Source organism: Pezoporus flaviventris, unplaced genomic scaffold (assembly GCF_033815535.1).
Source record: "Pezoporus flaviventris isolate CSIRO_AGI_PZ_B2104156 unplaced genomic scaffold, CSIRO_AGI_Pfla_v1 ptg000076l, whole genome shotgun sequence".
Lineage (NCBI taxonomy): Eukaryota > Metazoa > Chordata > Aves > Psittaciformes > Psittacidae > Pezoporus > Pezoporus flaviventris.
Window position 1 is genome coordinate 1,040,931 of NW_026892624.1, and position 19,127 is coordinate 1,060,057.

The 19,127-nt window shown below is 37.4% G+C and overlaps 1 protein-coding gene across 6 annotated transcripts in view; it reads right to left on the bottom strand.

The window, feature by feature from the left end:
* RIC1 (RIC1 homolog, RAB6A GEF complex partner 1) overlaps positions 1 to 19,127 on the bottom strand; it is a 52,336-nt gene that overhangs the window by 18,682 nt on the left and 14,527 nt on the right. For 4 of the 6 annotated variants that reach the window (XM_061473078.1, XM_061473077.1, XM_061473081.1 and 1 more), the window contains 6 exons: positions 16,598 to 16,674; positions 4,031 to 4,138; positions 2,813 to 2,955; positions 2,450 to 2,586; positions 1,824 to 1,915; positions 636 to 724 (listed from right to left, as the gene is read on the bottom strand). In XM_061473078.1, the coding sequence (XP_061329062.1) occupies positions 636 to 724; positions 1,824 to 1,915; positions 2,450 to 2,586; positions 2,813 to 2,955; positions 4,031 to 4,138; positions 16,598 to 16,674 (646 nt within the window). The remainder of the gene's footprint in view (positions 1 to 635; positions 725 to 1,823; positions 1,916 to 2,449; positions 2,587 to 2,812; positions 2,956 to 4,030; positions 4,139 to 16,597; positions 16,675 to 19,127) is intronic. The other 2 variants (XM_061473079.1, XM_061473080.1) reach the window with 2 other exon arrangements.

Here is a 19,127-nt window from a genome sequence, read left to right on the forward strand (position 1 = left end):
ATAAAGCTCTGTTATTTACAAATTTGAATTTTCTGTTGAAACCTAACAGGCATATATATTTTCAGTTAAGGATGCAATTCACCCACTTTGTATGTTCCTCACTCAAAGCCTGCAATACTCATCACTATTGATGAAAAAATCCTACTGAGATTTTGTTCTGCAGTTGAGGCAGGGATTCCTCAATTTTTTTCTGTACCCTACATGGCAATTGTTACAAGTTAATTCCAACCTCTATTATACTCATTATCAGTTTTGACAATAACCTCTCATTTTCTCAGGTGAATAATGGAAATGTAATGTTAAGACTACATGTGGGAACTACTAAGATGCGCACCGTTTACAAACCAGAAGCAGCACTGCTTGTAAACTGCTAACTCTGATTCAAATCTAGAAAAAATAACAATCCCAAACCAAAACAAAAACCCAACCCCAGACCCTCACATATGGAACACATCCAAAAGTCAGTTAAATCCAGGCAGCTGAAAGAACAAGGGCGCATTACAGACATGCAGGAGTAAATACTAACTCCATTAGTGATAATGCAAACAACAAATAGTTGTTACCTAGCCAAGGATAAAAATATTTTTTAATACCCTAAGACCAGCTGGAAAATTCTAGCAATGAAAGTAACTCACCAGGATATTGTTTTGGTGTCAGCTCCAATTTATGAGAAAACTGCATGGCGCCAGTGGTGGTATCTACAGTATAAACCTGCACAGAGCCGCTGGAAGAGATTACACATGCTTTAGACAGCAGCCCATTTAGATTTCTCATCAGTTTCAAGAGATTAATAAAACTTGCTTTTTTTCTCAACAATACCAAATTTATTTAGAACAGAAACATTGTGTCAAGTAACACTCAAAAAACTCTATGAAGCATATTTTTAAGATACTTCACAGAAAGCCGTGGAGGACCCAAAACACGAGCCCTAAAGTAACCAATGCTCTAGGACTGTTTCATTCTCTGAAAATACAGATACACACACAATTCACATATATTTATGGCTTCCAACTGCAAGACAGCCAATGAGAAAAGTCAGTATTTGCTCAGTGCTAAAGTTTCATTAGGACTGGACTAATGGATACTAAGAACAATGAATTACAGTAACTATTCTGTTTCAAACACCAACACACTATATTGTTACTACAACTATTTTGCAACCAAGAATACTACTTATTAAGAAGATAGTCAAAGACTAAACTACCCAGACCTTTTTAAATGCTCTAAAAAACCAAATTAAGACAATTAAAAACAAACAAACAAAAAAAAAACACACAAAAAAAACCACCTGCACTCTAGACGAGCTAAAGCAGTATTATACAGGAGAAACTATCCTGAGGAGCAGTAAGCAAAACAGTGCAATTAAAGGCACTTCTGCAACATTTAATTTCTAAATACAGTTATTCAAACAGGCAACATTTTTCCTGAGGAAACCAACACTTCACAGATCATTTTCTCAGTTGGGTGTGAGAGTGCTGATTCTTGCCCATTATTATTAACTGCTTAAAACCAAATTTATAATCCTGCTGTGAGATTAACTGGGACAGCAGCACTTCCCAACCCTCACCACTGGGCCATCCACCTTTTTATTTTTTCCCAAATGTCAACAGCAAGCGTCAGTTTCAACTGCAGTTCAAGTAAGCAATAATTTCTTTCCTTTCCCCTCCTACCTTCCTGACACATCAGATTATACAATCTCTAGAAAGGCTGATCATTTTCATCTTTGCAGCTCTTGCCTTACAACTTCATAAAAAGACACTGGTATTTAAGCTTGACAATGAAATAATTTTTTCTCCCCATTGATCCAGACTTACAAAACTTACTTAGCACATCCAAATGCCATTAGCCTGTATTTGTTATTTACTGCCACGCAAGTTCCATCAATCACATCTTGTGCCCAAACACCATGAAGCTGCTGTAAAGAAAGGAATTCATAGGTTTTCTTGTGGTTTGTTTTTTGTTTTGTTTTTTTTTTTGTTGGCTTTTTTTTTTTTCTTAAACAATGCTTGGAAAAGATTCATGTAAAACAAATCCTGAAGTATGCTTGTCATTATGAGAAAAAGTAGACTTGATTGTGGCTCAAAGGTAGAAATAGCTCCTATGATACTCTGCCATAGGGGAAAACACTTCTTACCACCTCACTTATAACTAGCAACACAGGCATTCTGTCACAGAAACAGTAAGAAGATCTAAGAACTACAGTAACATTTTGAAGCAATAACCGAAAATTAAATTTACTTTCATAGACAGGGACTAGCGCTAGAGCAATCTAGTTCAAAATTTGGTATTAAATATATAGTCTTGTTTTATGCTATCCTTAAGCAGCTGCTAAATTTTAGTTACCTTGCAGCTGAACAGAATTTAAAGTAGAAAGCTAAGTGAAATGCAGAGACCAAGTAAAAACACATGTAATGCAGAGTACATGATAGAAATAGTAAAGGAAATATACCTCAGCAGTTAATCTACTTGACATTGGTGTAATGAAACCAACTCTGCCATCATTAAAAACGACCGCAAAACCATCAAGCGTAGCACAGTATTCCATATCTCTGATATAAACATCTTCAAAGCCCAAAAATGAACCTGCTGAGAAAATACCAGTAATTTAAAAAATTGAACACAGCAATATTGCAAACCCAGACTTTACAATTGTTTACTTATTACTTCACAGGAAAAAAATTTAAAAGGCTATTTTGTTCACATTTACAAAAGGCTTTTCTTATCCTGCTTGAGAACAGAGGTAATATTTTATATTAGACAGTATTTCACTTATAGTTAACTACCATAAGCAATAAAACCCTCCAAAACCTACCTCGAGAAGACTGCAGGTCCACAGAAAATGGAACTGTACACAGATTGATGGCCTTCCTCCCATTGGTCATACCATCCCAATGAACAAGATGGAGAAATCCATCAGCAGTAGCAACAAGGAGATCTTCTAACATGGACTGCAAACTAACAAACATACTTGTCATTCTCAAAAAACCTGCATATCCTACCAATACCATAGAAAAATCAATTAATGTAATAAACACCGTACTACTCCCTCCTGTCTCAGCAACTCCATTAAGAAGTTACATCAAATAAGTTTCAAACTAAGTGCCTAAGTCCTCTAGACAGTAAAGGTACAAAGCTAACAAAATATAGTATGCACCTCTGTTTTTCTCCGGGAACCAAAATTCATGAACAGTTCTGTACTGTTGCAGTAATTGTTTAACTGGGATCTGAACTACTTTTGAAGAACATAAGACATTACTGGCAACAATTCACCTACAAAATTACTCATATTGCCTAGGTTGTAAACAATCCACAACACTTTCTTACCCATGGTCTAAGATCACTGATGAAGCAAAAATTAGACTTTTCCTAACTCCTTCCCCAAACACCTCCAAAATTCTGAAAACTACTGTTAATCTACCTGTGTGCAGGTAAAAACCTGCAGCTTTTCAGGAAAGCTTTTTCCAGTATATACATTGATTTTCTCCTATGAGGCCTCTTCCCATACTGCACTGTGTTACTTTTCCACTCCACCCCAATGCTATAAGGTTTCACAAACTTTTCACACGCAACTACTTAGCATGTTCAAAGCTTACTTAAGGCAGAGAGTCACCACAAAAAAAAACCAACAAAAACCAATAGGTAAAAAAAAGCTTTTTCAGGACAAATAGGACCCCTCTGCAGGCAACTGGAGAAATGCTGAAATGCTACATACAGTTTTGCTCTTATGCACCTATGTCTCCATGAAATCTCTAATCCATACTTTGAGCCCAAGTACAAACACATTTATAGTAACATAATGAATACTTGTATATAGCACATATAAAATACCAGTACAGCCAAGCACAGACAGAATTCTTACACAGCAATTTACTTTCTCACCTCCTTACAATTACTTTCAATAAGTATTTGTCCCTAGTATGAGCAGGTCTAAAAATTTACTAAAAGTTTACTCCATTCAATTTTCCCATCACTTTTTAACAAGTACCCTCTACATTCAAAAAAACTCTTAACATGTAACCAGGGAACATACCACGTGATAGAGGCTTGCAAGTCCAGCACTTTCTTCATTTCTAGACTTAATGAAGGAGCACATTGCTCTTCCTTATAGTGTGGGGTTCCCTTCAGATGTGGGCTTCCTCTAAAATAAAAAGAAAAATACTGCACTTGAAAAAAGATGTCCCTCAAAAAATACAACAGTAACAGACTTGCATTCCCATGGCTCCCTGCCACACCCCCCATATATATACATATATATATATATATATATATACACACACACACACACCCTAAACATTCATGCACAACCTGCCACAGGCAGCACTTGGTATCTAGGATATAGTTTTAGTGCAAAAAGTTTCGTCTGCCAATATCATCCTATATGCTATAAAGAGTATGTATACAAAATAAGACAATGAACAGAGAATGAACAAACCAATAGCTGTGTAGCCCATGTTAAGAAAATAAGTGATATGTATTCATGCAAATTCTGGTACAACAGAAATGGTATTCAACTGTTTCCGTTAATTAAATAGGTATTGAATTTTTAAGGATCTCCAATTAATTCTTTACCCAGGTACATTACAGATATTATAACCTCCAAAATGTTCATGTTCTTCAGTTCCTTTTGCCAGATCAATATTTATATTACTAATTTAGCATGCATAACCCAACAGGTACACATTTATTACAATAATTCTTAAGAATATATGTCCCTATAGCAAATTAACAATAAACCTAAGAATTGCTAAGAAAAGAGATGATTGAGCACATTCCTTCACATAGACCATAACACATTATCATTTTATAGCAAAACACAAATATAGTATTTGTTAATTCTTTGATATACACCTTATGCAGCAAGAACAAATATATATATATAGCTAAGGTAGGCCCAAGGCAACCTTTGACATTCTGCAGTTAGCAGATGGAAGTAGTACTATCTTTCCAGAACAAAGCCATGGTGACTATGCAGGATTGTAGAGAAAGATGAGAAAAAACAGTGTAAGGCTAGTTAATCTGGCATCCACAGAGGGGGTAACCTGTATAAACATTAAATTATTAAAATGTTTGGTAATTACAAAATATGGCTGTCTTGGGAAAGAACAGGCCTTCAGGTAAGCTCTTGCGGACTGACAAGAGGCCTGAAATAAAAAGGTGACTAATACTAGCACTGTGGGTTGTTTTGTTTGTTCGGTTGGGTTTTTTAACAGTAAATGAGGCTGCATTTCTTAAAGTTCACGAAGCCACATCCACCTGATTTGGCCTGATATTTTTTTAGAGTCAGGGATTTCAAAGGTAAAAAAGTATAAAAAAAAAATCGTTCAGGATTAATTCCTTCACTATCTGCAAAGCAGTATCACATCCTAGGGATGAAACACCTGCAAAGCCCCAGGTGCTTGGAGACATGTCTTTCAAGCCATGTAGACATACAGGTCCTGACGTTATGCTCCTAGATAGTAGAGCAAGATGAAATGACTCTGGAATCAGTGATAAAACTGAATCCTGTAAGCAAACAATGAAAACTGAGAGTAAAGAGGTTGTTTAATGTCTATGCACAAACAACACACTATGTAACATGCCTGTTGTAACTGACTGAGATACATAACCAAGCATAAACACAGTTTCTCCACAGCTCAACCTTTAAAGCCAGAATAGGAACAGCAGGGTTTAAAAGATATCTTTTCCTGGAAGAGAAATTTCAAGTCTCCATGTGAGTAGGTTTCTTTTTCTTTTGACATGCTTGATAAAAACAGTTTACAAGAGTAGTTGAATATTTGCAGTTTCATGAGCTAGGGGCAGCAATTTTTTTACCACCTGCAGAGCCACCATCATCATGATTGAAACTCCCAAAATATCAATATGTTAATTCACTGCTTGTGACTACATCAAACTCGTCAATTCAAAAAGAAACCCTTACTATGGGTGCGAATGAGGCACAAAAGCACACTCCATACACAGAGCTCACATCTGTATGAGTCAGCCTTACTAGTTAAGTTACTTTGACCTTTAAATGAAGAATGTACACCGCTGACGAAAGCAGGAAAGAATGTTTGGCCTGGGTTGCCACATCAGCATCTGCTACACTTGCAGCCAAACTTCAAATAACTCATTTTTGCACAAGAATTGAAAGAGACACATTCCAACAACCAACCAGCTGCATGTCAAAACAAATACAATCACTTCTATTCACACAGCATCTGTTACGGTAACTAAGACTGTGAATAAAATCTCCTAACACACAGCACTGAGAGTATCTCCCAGTGCATCTGCAATCCAAGAAAGCCCCAGTCATGGCAAGATTAGGAATGCCAGGCTGGTTTTTAAAGGTAGAATACAAGTGTTATGGGGAGGTTCCATACCTGACATTGAAGACCTAGGTGTAATTTTAGTATCACCAGTTCATTCTCTGTTCCCTATTTAGCATGTCATTACTGATAAGCTTGTTTGCATAAAACAGCGCACTATACAGTGCAACAAAATGTCTTTCATGTGTTGAAAGCCTACATAACTGTAACACATGAATCACCCTTTAAACATGGGTAATCAGGAATGGTAAATATAAGTCTACCTGTCCTGGGTTCGTAGCAGTCATTTTTCTCCTTAGTAGCTGGTACAGTGCTGTGTTTTTGACTTTCAGCCAGCGAACAGTGCTGATAACACTGATGTTTTCAGTTGTTGCAAAGTCATGTTTGCTCTGACCAAGGACTTTGTGAGTCTCATGCTCTGCCAGGGAGGAGGGGAAGCCGGGAAGAAGCTGAGACAGGATACCTGACCCAAACTAGCCAAAGGGGTATTCCATACCACAGCACGTCATGCCCAGTATATGAACTCGGGGGGAGTTACCCAGAAGGCCCAGATCGCGGCTCAGGTCAGGCTGAGTATTGGTCGGCAGGTGGTGAGCAGTTGTATTTTCTTCCCTTGATATTCCCCTTATCATTATTATTATTGCTGGTAGCAGCAGTGGTGTGTGTTATACCTTAGTTACTGGACTGTTCTTATCTCCACTCGTGGGAGTTACATTTTCGATTCTCCTTCCCATCCCTCTGGGAGCAGGGGAAGGAAGGGGAGGTAGGGGGTGAACAAGCGGCTGCATGGTTCTGAGTTACCAGCTGGGCTTAAACCACACTACCTTAAACAGCTTGCACTCTTTCTCCGAACTCCCATTTGCTCAGTTTTCCTCGCATTATCCCTTTTCTGCTGTTCAGTTCTAACCTGATTTCACCAAAATGAAAGAGGAGCCTATAAATGAGTGAATTGTCAAAATTCTTAGCATGATTTTTTTTTTTTTTTTTTTTTTAAATTCATTTGATCTTACAGGGAAAGATCTTGTTCTGGATGCAACTGAACCTGTTAGAAAAAACTGCAGGTTCAAACTATGATGCAAAATGCAACAATGAAAAAATGGAGAAGAGTATTTAAAAACCCCAATAAAAGAAAACAACCTAATAACAAAAAACCCCACACACATTAACCCCCACTCTCACCAAACAATAAATCTAAATTCAAGTAAGACGTACCAGCATGCCAAAGCGCAGTCAGCTAACCTCTGCGATACAGATATGAAGAATTTCCTCTGAGTGTGTTATCTGGCATGGGAGAAGGTTGAGGGAGGAAACAGGACACCAGCCAGCTATTTTTTGTAGCAGCGTAGTACTGCACTCAGGTCCTTCACTACACGCACAGTGGTTAAGTGATACAGTATAATCCAGTCAAAACTCAGCCAGAAATATCATTACCAGACATAGTCTTTGCTAACAGAAGCAACTAAGAAATACTTACAAAGTTAATTACAGCAGAATCTGAAAGGATGTATTTAAGGACTTCTTCATAATTTGTAATTAAAGTATTTAATCATTTAGTCTGTTCCAAGAAATTCAAAGTAATGCTTTGGTTTTTCAAAATAATGCATGCTGTTTTCTGCTTATCACTGGAGAATTCTATTCAAGGATCACCTGCTACAAGCTCAGGAGTGTTGTATCCCAACCAGAAGGAAGTGCAGCAGGAGGGCCAGGAGACCTCCTTGGATGGATAAGGAGCTCCTGAGGAAAATTCAGATTAAAAAAGAGGCTTATAATAAGTGGAAGCAAGGACAGGTGGCATGGGAAGAGTACAGGGATCTTGTCTGGGAAGCTAGGGACCAGGTTAGGAAAGCTAAGGCTCAGTTAGAATTAAACTTAGCTAGAGGTATTAAAGACAACAGGAAGGGATTCTACAAGTACACTGCAAATAAAAAAGACTAGGGAGAATGTAGGCCCCCTCAGGAAGCTCTCAGGAGAACTGGCTACACAGGATTTGGAGAAGGCTGAGGTTCTGAATGACTTCTTTGACTCTGTCTTCACTGGCAAAGGCTCTGACTGCACCACCCAAGTCTTGGAAGGCAGATGCAGGGACTGTGAGAATGAAGACCTTGCGCCCACTGTAGGAGAGGAACTGGTTCGAGACCATCTTAAAAATCTGAATGTGCACAAGTCCATGGGTCCTGATGAGATCCACCTGCAGGTCCTGAAGGAGCTGGCGAATGAAGTTGCGAAGCCACTGGCCATCATATTTGAGAAATCGTGTCAGTCAGGTGAAGTTCCCAACGACTGGAAAAAGGGAAATATAACCCCCATTTTCAAGAAGGGGAAAATGGATGACCCGGGGAATTACAGACCAGTCAGTCTCACCTCTGCCTGGCAAAATCTTGGAGCAGATTCTCCTGGATGGCATGCTAAGGTACATGAAAAACAGCAAGGTACTTGGTGACAGCCAGCATGACTTCACTAAGGGGAAATCCTGCCTGACCAGTTTGGTGGCCTTCTATGATGGGGCTACAGAACTGATGGACAGGGGTAGAGCAGTTGATGTCATCTACCTGGACTTGTGCAAAGCGCTTGACACTGTCCCACACGACATCCTTGTCTCTAAATTGGAGAGACATCAATTTGATGGATGGACCACTCGGTGGATAAAGAACTGGCTGGATGGCCACACACAAAGAGTTGTGGTCAATGGCTCAATGTCTGGCTGGAGACCAGTAATGAGTGGCGTCCCGCAGGGATCGGTGTTGGGACCGGTCTTGTTTAACATTGTCATCACTGACATGGACAGTGGGATTGAGTGCGCCCTCAGCATGTTTGCCAATGACACCAAGCTGTGTGGTTCGGTTGATACCCTGGAGGGAAGCAATGCCATCCAGGGGTACCTTGACACACTTGTGAGGTGGGCTGATGCCAACCTCATGAAGTTTAACAATGCCAAGTGCAAGGTCCTACACCTGGGTCAGAGCAATCCCAGGCACAGCTACAGGCTGGGCAGAGAAGAGATTCAGAGCAGCTCTGCGGAGAACAACTTGGGGGTGTTGGTTGATGAGAAAATGAACATGGGCCAGCAGTGTGCGCTTGCAGCCCAGAAAGCCAACCGTATCCTGGGCGGCATCAAAAGGAGCGTGACCAGCAGGTCAAAGAAGGTGATCCTGCCCCTCTACTCTGCTCTCGTGAGACCTCACCTGGAGTATTGTGCGCAGTTCTGGTGTCCTCAACATAAAAAGGACATGGAACTGTTGGAACAAGTCCAGAGAAGGGCCACGAGGATGATCGGGGACTGGAGCACCTCCCATATGAAGACAGGCTGAGGAAGTTGGGGCTGTTCAACCTGGAGAAGAGAAGGCTGCATGGAGACCACATAGCAGCCTTCCAGTATCTGAAGGGGGCCTATAGGGATGCTGGGGAGGGACTCTTCATTAGAGACTGTAGTGATAGGACAAGGGGTAACAGGTTAAAACTTAAACAGGGGAAGTTTAGATTGGATATAAGGAGGAAATTCTTTCCTGTTAGGGTGGTGAGACACTGGAATGGGTTGCCCAGGGAGGCTGTGAATGCTCCATCGCTGGCAGTGTTCAAGACCAGGCTGGACGAGGCCTTGGGTGATATGATTTAGCATAGGTGTCCTGCCCACGGCAGGGGGGTTGGAACCAGATGATCTTAAGGTCCTTTCCAACCCTAACTATTCTATGATTCTATGATTCTTATATATATTCTTATATATACACATACATACACACACACTGGAGAATTCTAAGAGATAAATCTTAATCTAATGCTATGTTTAAGTTTCTACCCTAGGGTAATCATAGTAATACAGGGAGCTGTTATGGCTGTATAATAGTTTAGAAGAGTTCAGAGATCCTTTCGCAGCCAACAAATACCTTTATAGCAAATACTTTACACAAACAAGGTAAAAATTTTTATATTACTCTGCAGCTACAATATTCCTAACTTTTGCTGCTAAAGTAGTTTCTTCAATAGTACCTTTTGGTAAAAAGGGCAAAAAATCCCAACACTTTGATGCTTCCACTATTAAGAGCGTTATATACGAGGAGAACTGGGCAAACAATTGTTTCTAATGAATTTACACCCCCAAGAACTCTGAGTTGCTTTCCTTGAAGGCACAAAAGCAAAAAGCTGACAGCTGCCATTGCTGTCGGATTAGAAAAATTACACAGTGTTTATCAACCATTTAAAAATAATTCCTTCAGTTTGTGAACTGCCTGTACATCCGAGGACTTTTAATACCTGATTCAAAGAGTCTCTAAACATGTGATTCTTCACAATTTCCTACCCACCACGCTTTTAAGGAATGGTTCTTAAACAAGTAAAACAAGTTATAATATAAGCTTTGATTTCCATGCAACTAGCATTGTCTTCTCACTGCAAATATGCTGCAGGCAGTCACCAGCTGAAGATGAAATATGTCCAGTTGGATCCAGAGCTGTATGCACACAGATTGGCAAGAGCTGGGCAAATATTTAATGAGAGTATATGGAAACAACTATGAAGAATGAGTAAGGGTTTAAAAAAGCAATTCTTAGTACAGCCTTTTCTACCCAATTGAGTAATAACAGGTTTCTGTTGTTTGAGAATGGAAATAACTAGCTAGCCTATTAATCAATTATTTATGTAAAAGATAAATGTTTTACTGAATTACTATTCCACTTGCAAAAATTTCTTGAAGAGATTTTAAACCTACTGAACCACAACAAGGGCGAGCGAGTGCCATAATGGTTTACAAATTCTACAACTGACCTAGTTTTAAAAATACATTTTCCAACAAATGCCAATTTACAGGGAAAACCACACTGCTGAAGTTTAGCACAAGCTTAACTCCAAACAAAAATTATTCAGTAAGTTAATTAACTGTATACCTCATCAGTTACCCTTGCAAAGTTTGAAGTTCAAAACTTGTGTACACACTAATCTTAGGTCTGCTGAATCAGGAAAAAAATCCTGATTACTGATGAGGTAATTTATGGCACCTATAAACCACGTTGCTATTGAAAAGGAAAAAGCTTTGAAAAGAGCCAGAAAGAGTAAGACATGAATACAGTAACCAGACATACAAGCAACAATTCAGCATTGTTAACCAGGATATATGTGCCCATACTGATCAGAGGAAAAAAAAACAACAAACCACCAAAAACCACCAAACGTGAAAAAAAGCCACAGAAAAATTAAAGCATTTTCAGGTACTTAGCCTCCAGCACTGAGGTCTCATTCTAAATTTACACAACTTTCTTATCACTTCCCTGAACTACACATCCCAAATAAAAGCTCCACTTGAGGATATGAAGAAAGCTGAGGCAAAAAAATCACCACATTTAGCTTATCAACCATGTAAAGTTCTTCAGGTTTTGTCTTTCTTAAAGGCAAAAATATCCTCAGTATTAAGTTACCACATGATGTCTCTACAAGTGACAAATCTTAAGTTGCTTTCCTTGCCAAAGCTCTTAGACAGAAATAACTCCCAGTTTTGCATAGGGAATCCTCTACTGTGATGGCGTTTCACATCTCTTCACTGTGGAACAACGAAATACCTGTACAAATCCCTTTGGAAATTCCTCAAAAAATATTACCATACCTTGCCACAATTTACAAAGCTACAAACTTACTTGTATGCACTGCCACTTAAGTGCATCACAGATGGAGATTATTATTTTACCACTCTGTTATCTTTCTATACATACATTTTCTTCATGTTTTACCTTGTAATGACTTTAGCAATATGGAGGTAAAGTTAGACTGAACTAATAGAAGCAGGACTTTGTACTTGTGCTCACTGCAGGAAAATATCCCAGGATGTGGGCTAATGGCCACTACTGATTCTCTTCCAAGTCTGCTCTGAAGTGGAGGAAAGTCTTAAGAGCTGAAACGAAGCTGCAGACTACTCTGTCTCAATTCAAAAAAAAGGCACAGAACAAACAGAAAACAGAATTACTGCCTCTTTTCCTGTTTTTAGTATAAGAAATTAAGCAGGATAGTTTAGGCTTTCATTGAGCATGAACACCTGTTCACTCCAAGAACAGACTAGCAATTCCTGGCCAAGTATCAACAAAGCCATAAACATTTCCTCCAGTGGAACAACAACTCGACATTCCTGAAATACTACAGTTTTAACAAAAACTATTAATTGACTCCAGCAAAAATAAAAAAAAAAAAACAACACAACAAAAATTTATAAATACTCAGAATTCATGACAGAATGCTGTGCTCATGATATGAGCACTTGTTTTATCACATGAATTTAACATATTTTACATTAAATGTGCATAATGCTGAACAGGTCAGTTCCACTAACCCTTATCATATCTACACAGGTATATTTTAAACTGATTACAACTCTGTAAGTATAAAATAACTCACTTTGAGGTATTTTGTTCAACCTGTACCAGCAAAAAGCTTTTGCAAGTGCAATCACAGTTTATACAATAACTGTATGCTAGAATAGTTCTGTTAGCAGATCAAATACAGGCAAACTCTTTTAGATCGTCTTGCTCAACAGCCATATATAGTAACAAATCTGTGTAATTTCAACTATAAACTGGAAGGACTGCACCTTTCCTTCACAAACAATTCTCATCTGGACAAATCAGAAGTGATTTTTATTTTCAGCAAGTTTTTTTGGTCTTTTTTACTCAAATCAAGGCTGAAACATTATCAAGCAAATTTTAAAGCAGTTACTTAAAAAAATATAGATAACACATAAAGCTGTAACTTTACTGCAGACATCAGTGTCCCAATCTGGAAGACTGCAACAATAACTGAGGTCAAGAAAGTGGCTGTCTCTCATATACCCTATTACCTACTTTTCTGACATGCTTTTTTCACTTACAGTAAAATATAAACTTTTCACTTAAATGACAGCTAGGCTGACAGGAGAATTTGAACACAACCTTCCTCACTGTTTTCACTTGTATGGGATCAAACCAAGCTGCAAGATTCAGGATACTGACTAAACTAGAAAATACTGCACCAGGATTTTCATGGAGCTGAGAACGTTACTGGGGTGTACTCCCAGTTGCACAACCCCCTCATTATGCTGACTTGCACTCTTAAGAATTCTGTTCAGACTGAAGTTGTAGTAAGGATTTTTATTTTTGTAGTCACTACATCGAAATGTTATGTTTCTGTTGCAACTGGACATTATGATTTAAAGAAAGAGTAGTAGAGAACAGGCTTCATTCTGCTTACAAAAAGTCAGTAGATATGGGCAGTTCAACAACATAAAAAATTAGTCAATAATTTTGAAAAACAGAATAAGACTGGGCGTTTAGGAGCACTAACAGAAATGTGCTCACTAGCTATTAAAACCAAACCAACTCCCTAGCAAAACACAAATCCCACAGTTGATAATATTCTACATCTCTTAACTTTCTGAAATGCTGTGCAGGTGTCCAAGGAGAAGAACGGTAAATAAAAAATTAAAAAATCCTTTATCTCAAAAACGCAGTTTGGAGACCCACTTTTGAACCTGTTGCCCACCCACTTCATTATTTTTACTAATTTGTTTCGAGCTGCTGTCCCATCACACCACTAACTCAAGAACAGCCTTGTATCTTAACACAGCAAAAATCACCACCCTCTCAGTCAGTTTGCCTAACACAGGTAAGTAAGCACATAAAAGAGAGCTGGACAAGTTGTAATTAATATCTGCATGAAAGTTAAAATGTTGTGAGGAACTGCTTTATCATGAACTATCACAGGAGAATTGTCACACAAGTATCACTGAGCAGTCACTCCATGTGTTTATATTTCCCAGTGCTTTTACTTGGTGCTACTTCAAAGTCACTATTTTCTAATGCCAGCCTTTTATTATATGACACCTTGCAAAGTAAGCTACTGGAATCCAAAGGAGGGAACAGGGAAGGGCAGGAGACAGGCATGTTTAGTTTCTTCATTGTGTTAGCAACCTTACTTAAAACACAGGTGCATAATTACTCCTGCCAACATAGAGGAAGGAGCCAAGAACACATTGTTATAGTGGAAGAAAACACTAATAAGTCTCCTTTCAAGCATAAGTGAAGTCACATATGGGACCTTTCACTGATTTTTTTTAACGGCTTCAGAGTTAACATAATTTATTTGGTACTTTTCAGCCCAGCAGAAATGAAATCCAAGATTTCAGTGAAGTAATGTCTTTGGAAGATGAATACACGCCAGAAGAAACTTAAAAGTTTCAAGTCTGGGTATTTGGTTTAGTCTGTCTGTCTGTTTATTTTGGGTTGGTGGGGTTTTTTGTGTGGTTTGGTTTGGTTTGTTGTTTGGGAATTTTCTGAATACTTGATCTACAAAGCATTAGTGTAACTGTCTAAAGTCAATACACTGTATTTGCACCAAAAGAGTTTATTATAATAGCATACGGAATAATTTAATGTTTATCACAGCACGCATGTTTCACACACAGATGCTTGTGTCTTTCTTTTCATCATTTCATTTTTCAAACTTGAAGGCTAAATATGGAAAGACAAGGAAACCCAGTAAATTCAGTGAGATCATTCATCTTCTTAAGTTAAGGACACGCATTAATCTTAGACTGTGAGCAACCTAACATGAACACTCTAGGAACAAACACCTTGTTTAGTCATCCACAGAATCAGCATTATACCCTTTTAGGCTATACAAATATATCTTAAAATCCTGGCCATTCCACACACACCTAACAAAGACTTTTTCATGGTTGACAACACAAATTAATTACCAGTGTTTTATATAAAAGTTAGACTGGTGAGCCATTAACTGCCTAATAGATATTTTCAAACTTTCCTACAAGTGACATGTCTAAATTAACTTTCCAAAGCTTCTTTTTAATTCGTACTGTATATTTTCACACATTTCCATATATTTTCATTTTTTTAAAATAATTAAAAAAAAAAAACACCAACTTTCCAAACAGAACAAGAACATATCACAAACTATTGTTTATTCTTTTACATTATGTACAGCTAAAAATACAGTATGCCCCTTCTTTCAAGAGACTGAAGTAACAGCCAGCTTGAAAAATATTAGTCAGGTTTCAGAAAAGGCAAGTAAATTTGTCTGCATCAGTCTTAAATTCTTGGAAAACAGGCAAGTTGTAACAGTAGATTCCATTTAGTTCCAGAGCTTTGAGGGCTACCTCAGAGGCAAAAAGATGTATTATAGCAGTAGCACAAAAAAATTTCCACTCAGTGAAGCAAGAATTCACTTTGAAATCGTTTACCACCTACTGAGCCATTTCTTCCTGTACACACTTGTAAAAGAATAGAGGTTTAAAATTTAAATGCTCATGAAGATCTGATTTAATTTTTTTAAATGTTCATGGTTCAACAGTTCTACCTTAAAAAAAAAAAAAATCATCAAAATGTTTTCCTCTTACATGAGCTTACATCATAGGTTATCCAAAACTCCTCATACATGTCCACTTGAAAACATCTACCAATCAACTAACTCTTTTTATGAATATGAAAAAGCTTAAATTGACTAGCATTATCATACTGATGAAGGTATATATAAATAGATGAACTGAAAAAAAAACAAGACAAATTCAGTTTCTAGCAACTAAGAAATCAAGAGTGTTTCATTATTCCTATGGACAAATTTGGTTCAACCCATGACTACAGATTCTGACTAAACACACGCAGACATGCATAAATACATCCCTCAATGTTTTAATTTGACCTAAATATTTCCCAATTCCACCAAATCCAAAGTCAACTAAGTCAACCGCAAATACATCCAATAGACAGTCACATTTTAACACATAAAATGTATTCTGACATTCACAATAAGATGATAATGACAACATAACACACTGCAGCTAAAATATTGTATATTCTTACCAAAAATTATTTGTATGCTTTCCAAAATATTGAGAATTTATTCCACATCTGTTTCAAAAATCTCTTAAGTTATTACAAAGTTGGGGGGCAGAGAGGAATCTTTTAAAAATTGCACCCTAATAGTTCCTAAGAAACATGACTTATTCAATTGAGTTACTCAAAAGGTATTATACAAGCTTGTTACAGATCATTAATTCAACAGACTACCTCAAATTATAAAATTAGACAATTTTAACCCTGCTACTTATGATTTTGAGAGCTTGTAAAATGGACCTAATGAATCTAATCAGTGGACAGCAAACCAATTAGACCAACTTCTCTGAACTAGCTATAACTCATAGGAATGATGCTTCATGTACTCATGGATTTCAAAACATACATTTCTTTATTACAAAATTTGCTTAGGATTTCTCTAGTCTTTTTTTTTTCCACACCAGGGATGCAAATAAAGTTTAAAACACTTACTTGGGATACATGGGCTCATAAAGATACTTGTCTCTTGTTGATGGGATTTCGAAAAATAAGATGTATCCATTTGCAGTCTGAAAGAGAAAAACTTCTAAGACATTGCTAGTATATGTGCATGAGTAAAATCTATGAACTTTTACAATTTGTACGTATGTCTCATATATCATACACAAATAAATACTCATACCAAGTTTCAGATACATTAAAACCCTGTATGTTGAAATTTATTCTATGTAAAATCCATACAAAGTCCACTGAATAGATTGCTCGGTAGAATAATGGAAAAACACCACTGTTGCTGTATGCATCCTGCAGAAACCTTCCTCTGATTAATGTAAATACAATAAATCAGACAGATACATCAGATGTTTAGAACCTGGGCACCTAATTCCCACCAACTAAGAGAATTAATACAGAAACCATGTAATAGAAGGTAGCAAGCCTTCAGAACAACACCTCCAGGTGCTTCAACACATATGGACGCTACTGACTGCAAAGAAGCTAGGCACTGCCTTTCAGTGCTGGTCACCCCGGTAGTTTTCAAAAATCATTATGTCATGCAGTGTTTTTAGATACCACATCACCTCTTCAAAATTTCCTACTATAATTCAATCCCAAGTCATTCTGTCATTCTGGAAGACTGACTTCCAACTATAAGACTATTCAGAGAACAAATATAAATCATTTAGTTATCAGATGTTCCAGTCATGGCTAGAAGCTGATCCAATGCTTGTATGAACACAAGAGAGGCAGATGACCAGGTTAGTTGTTCAAAGAAGTATGATTTCTTTAAAGCACAAATTTATCATTCAGGGGAATCATTAAATGAATGTTGGTTAAACAGTTTTCCATCCAATCATTTTACTGTGTGCTGGGCATGTACCCAAAGCACTATTACTGGAGGCAAGAAGTGCTGAAATGAATGGCTTCACCCTGCTTTGCAAGGTTGGCTTCCTTTTCTTTGAATAAAGGAAAAAGTAAGACTCTTGTTAGCTTAGTTTATCAGTTCACTGTGTTTTCCTACAGTCAAACATTTTGCTTTATGACTCGCCTTATCATTAAAAAAAAATTGTGTTTTGGCTTCAAAGTCTAAGAAAAGCAATTATTCTCGTTCAAAGTGAGTATCTTTCTTGTGCAAGAATAAAATCAAACCATAACTGTGAGCTTCAGACAGGCTGAAATAAATGGAAGTTTTTCTATGTGCAGCAATATCATGTTCAGGTATTACGGTGTAAAGAAATGCGCTCATTTCTAACATCTTTACAGGTTCTTTCCATTACATCATTAAATATTTAACCTGAAAGTTATCTTATCCTGGAAGGAAAGGTAAAACAATACTCTGAAGTATCTTTATACTGGTATTAAGGGACAAAGGGCCCTACTGAACACTATTCAAAGCACAAAGTTGCTATTATTACAGGTTCATTTTTAAATAGAACCTCAAATTCCATAGAGCTGGATGAAATGCAGAAGCATTCAACCAGATGCTTCCCGCAAACTGATTGTATTAGTTCACTCAGGTTTCTACATTGCTTTAGAAATGTCTGTTTTGCATGAAACTTACTAAAGTAACCATAACTGTAATCCATTCCCTGATCATTCTCATCTCTGACAGTCAAAAGCGTAGAGTACCATGCAAGGGATTTCACTACATCGTTTCTCATATGCTATGGTGTTTAACAAAGCTCTGTCTCAGGTATGGGAATGCACACGGAACAGCAGTCTGTATTGGAGGGCTGCCTGTAGCAGGGGAAGGACTAAAATGCCTTGTATATTTCTGTATATTGAAGCATCTTGACCCAATTCACAAGTTTGTTTAACTATGAGAACTAGCTACTTTGGATGTATGTAGTAATACAGACAAGAAACAAGAAATATTTACCAGTAACACTGGAACAACTACAAATGCAGCACTATGAGAGAAGAAACTACAAAATATTGGGGAAAAAAACAGATGATTAGTTTAAAAAAAAAAAGTTCTAAAACTTCAGCAATAGAGGGTACTAGTAGTAAAATAAGTTAGAATTGCTAGGGGATGATGACAGTGTGAGAACTGCTTAATTTTGCTTAACTGCATACCATTAAAGCTAACTGAGGTATTTTATAAAGCTTTATCTGCTACACCAAAGTTTGCCTTCAGTACAAATTTTATTTCCATGTGAGAGACGTTTTTATCTTTACCTTTAAGACTCTTTAAGAGTTTGTATCATCTATCACTGCCCTTGTTTCTGTGTTTTCAGTGCCTTGCAATTTTTTTTTTTTATCACCAAAAGATACTGCACCTTAATAAAGCCACAGCTTCATTCTCTTATGATCCACCTTTCTGAAATATATGTATATCCTATTTATCAAGCTAAATATGTATACATCATCTAACTCTCAACTATTTCTTTCATTCACAGGTCTTTCAATTCCCTTATTCTTCATGACCAGGTTATTGAAGTAGTGAGATGCTGGATCACCCCTCACCAATTCATCTAAATTTTATTTTAATATAAAGAACTGCAGTTCATTCTTCAGGGGAAAA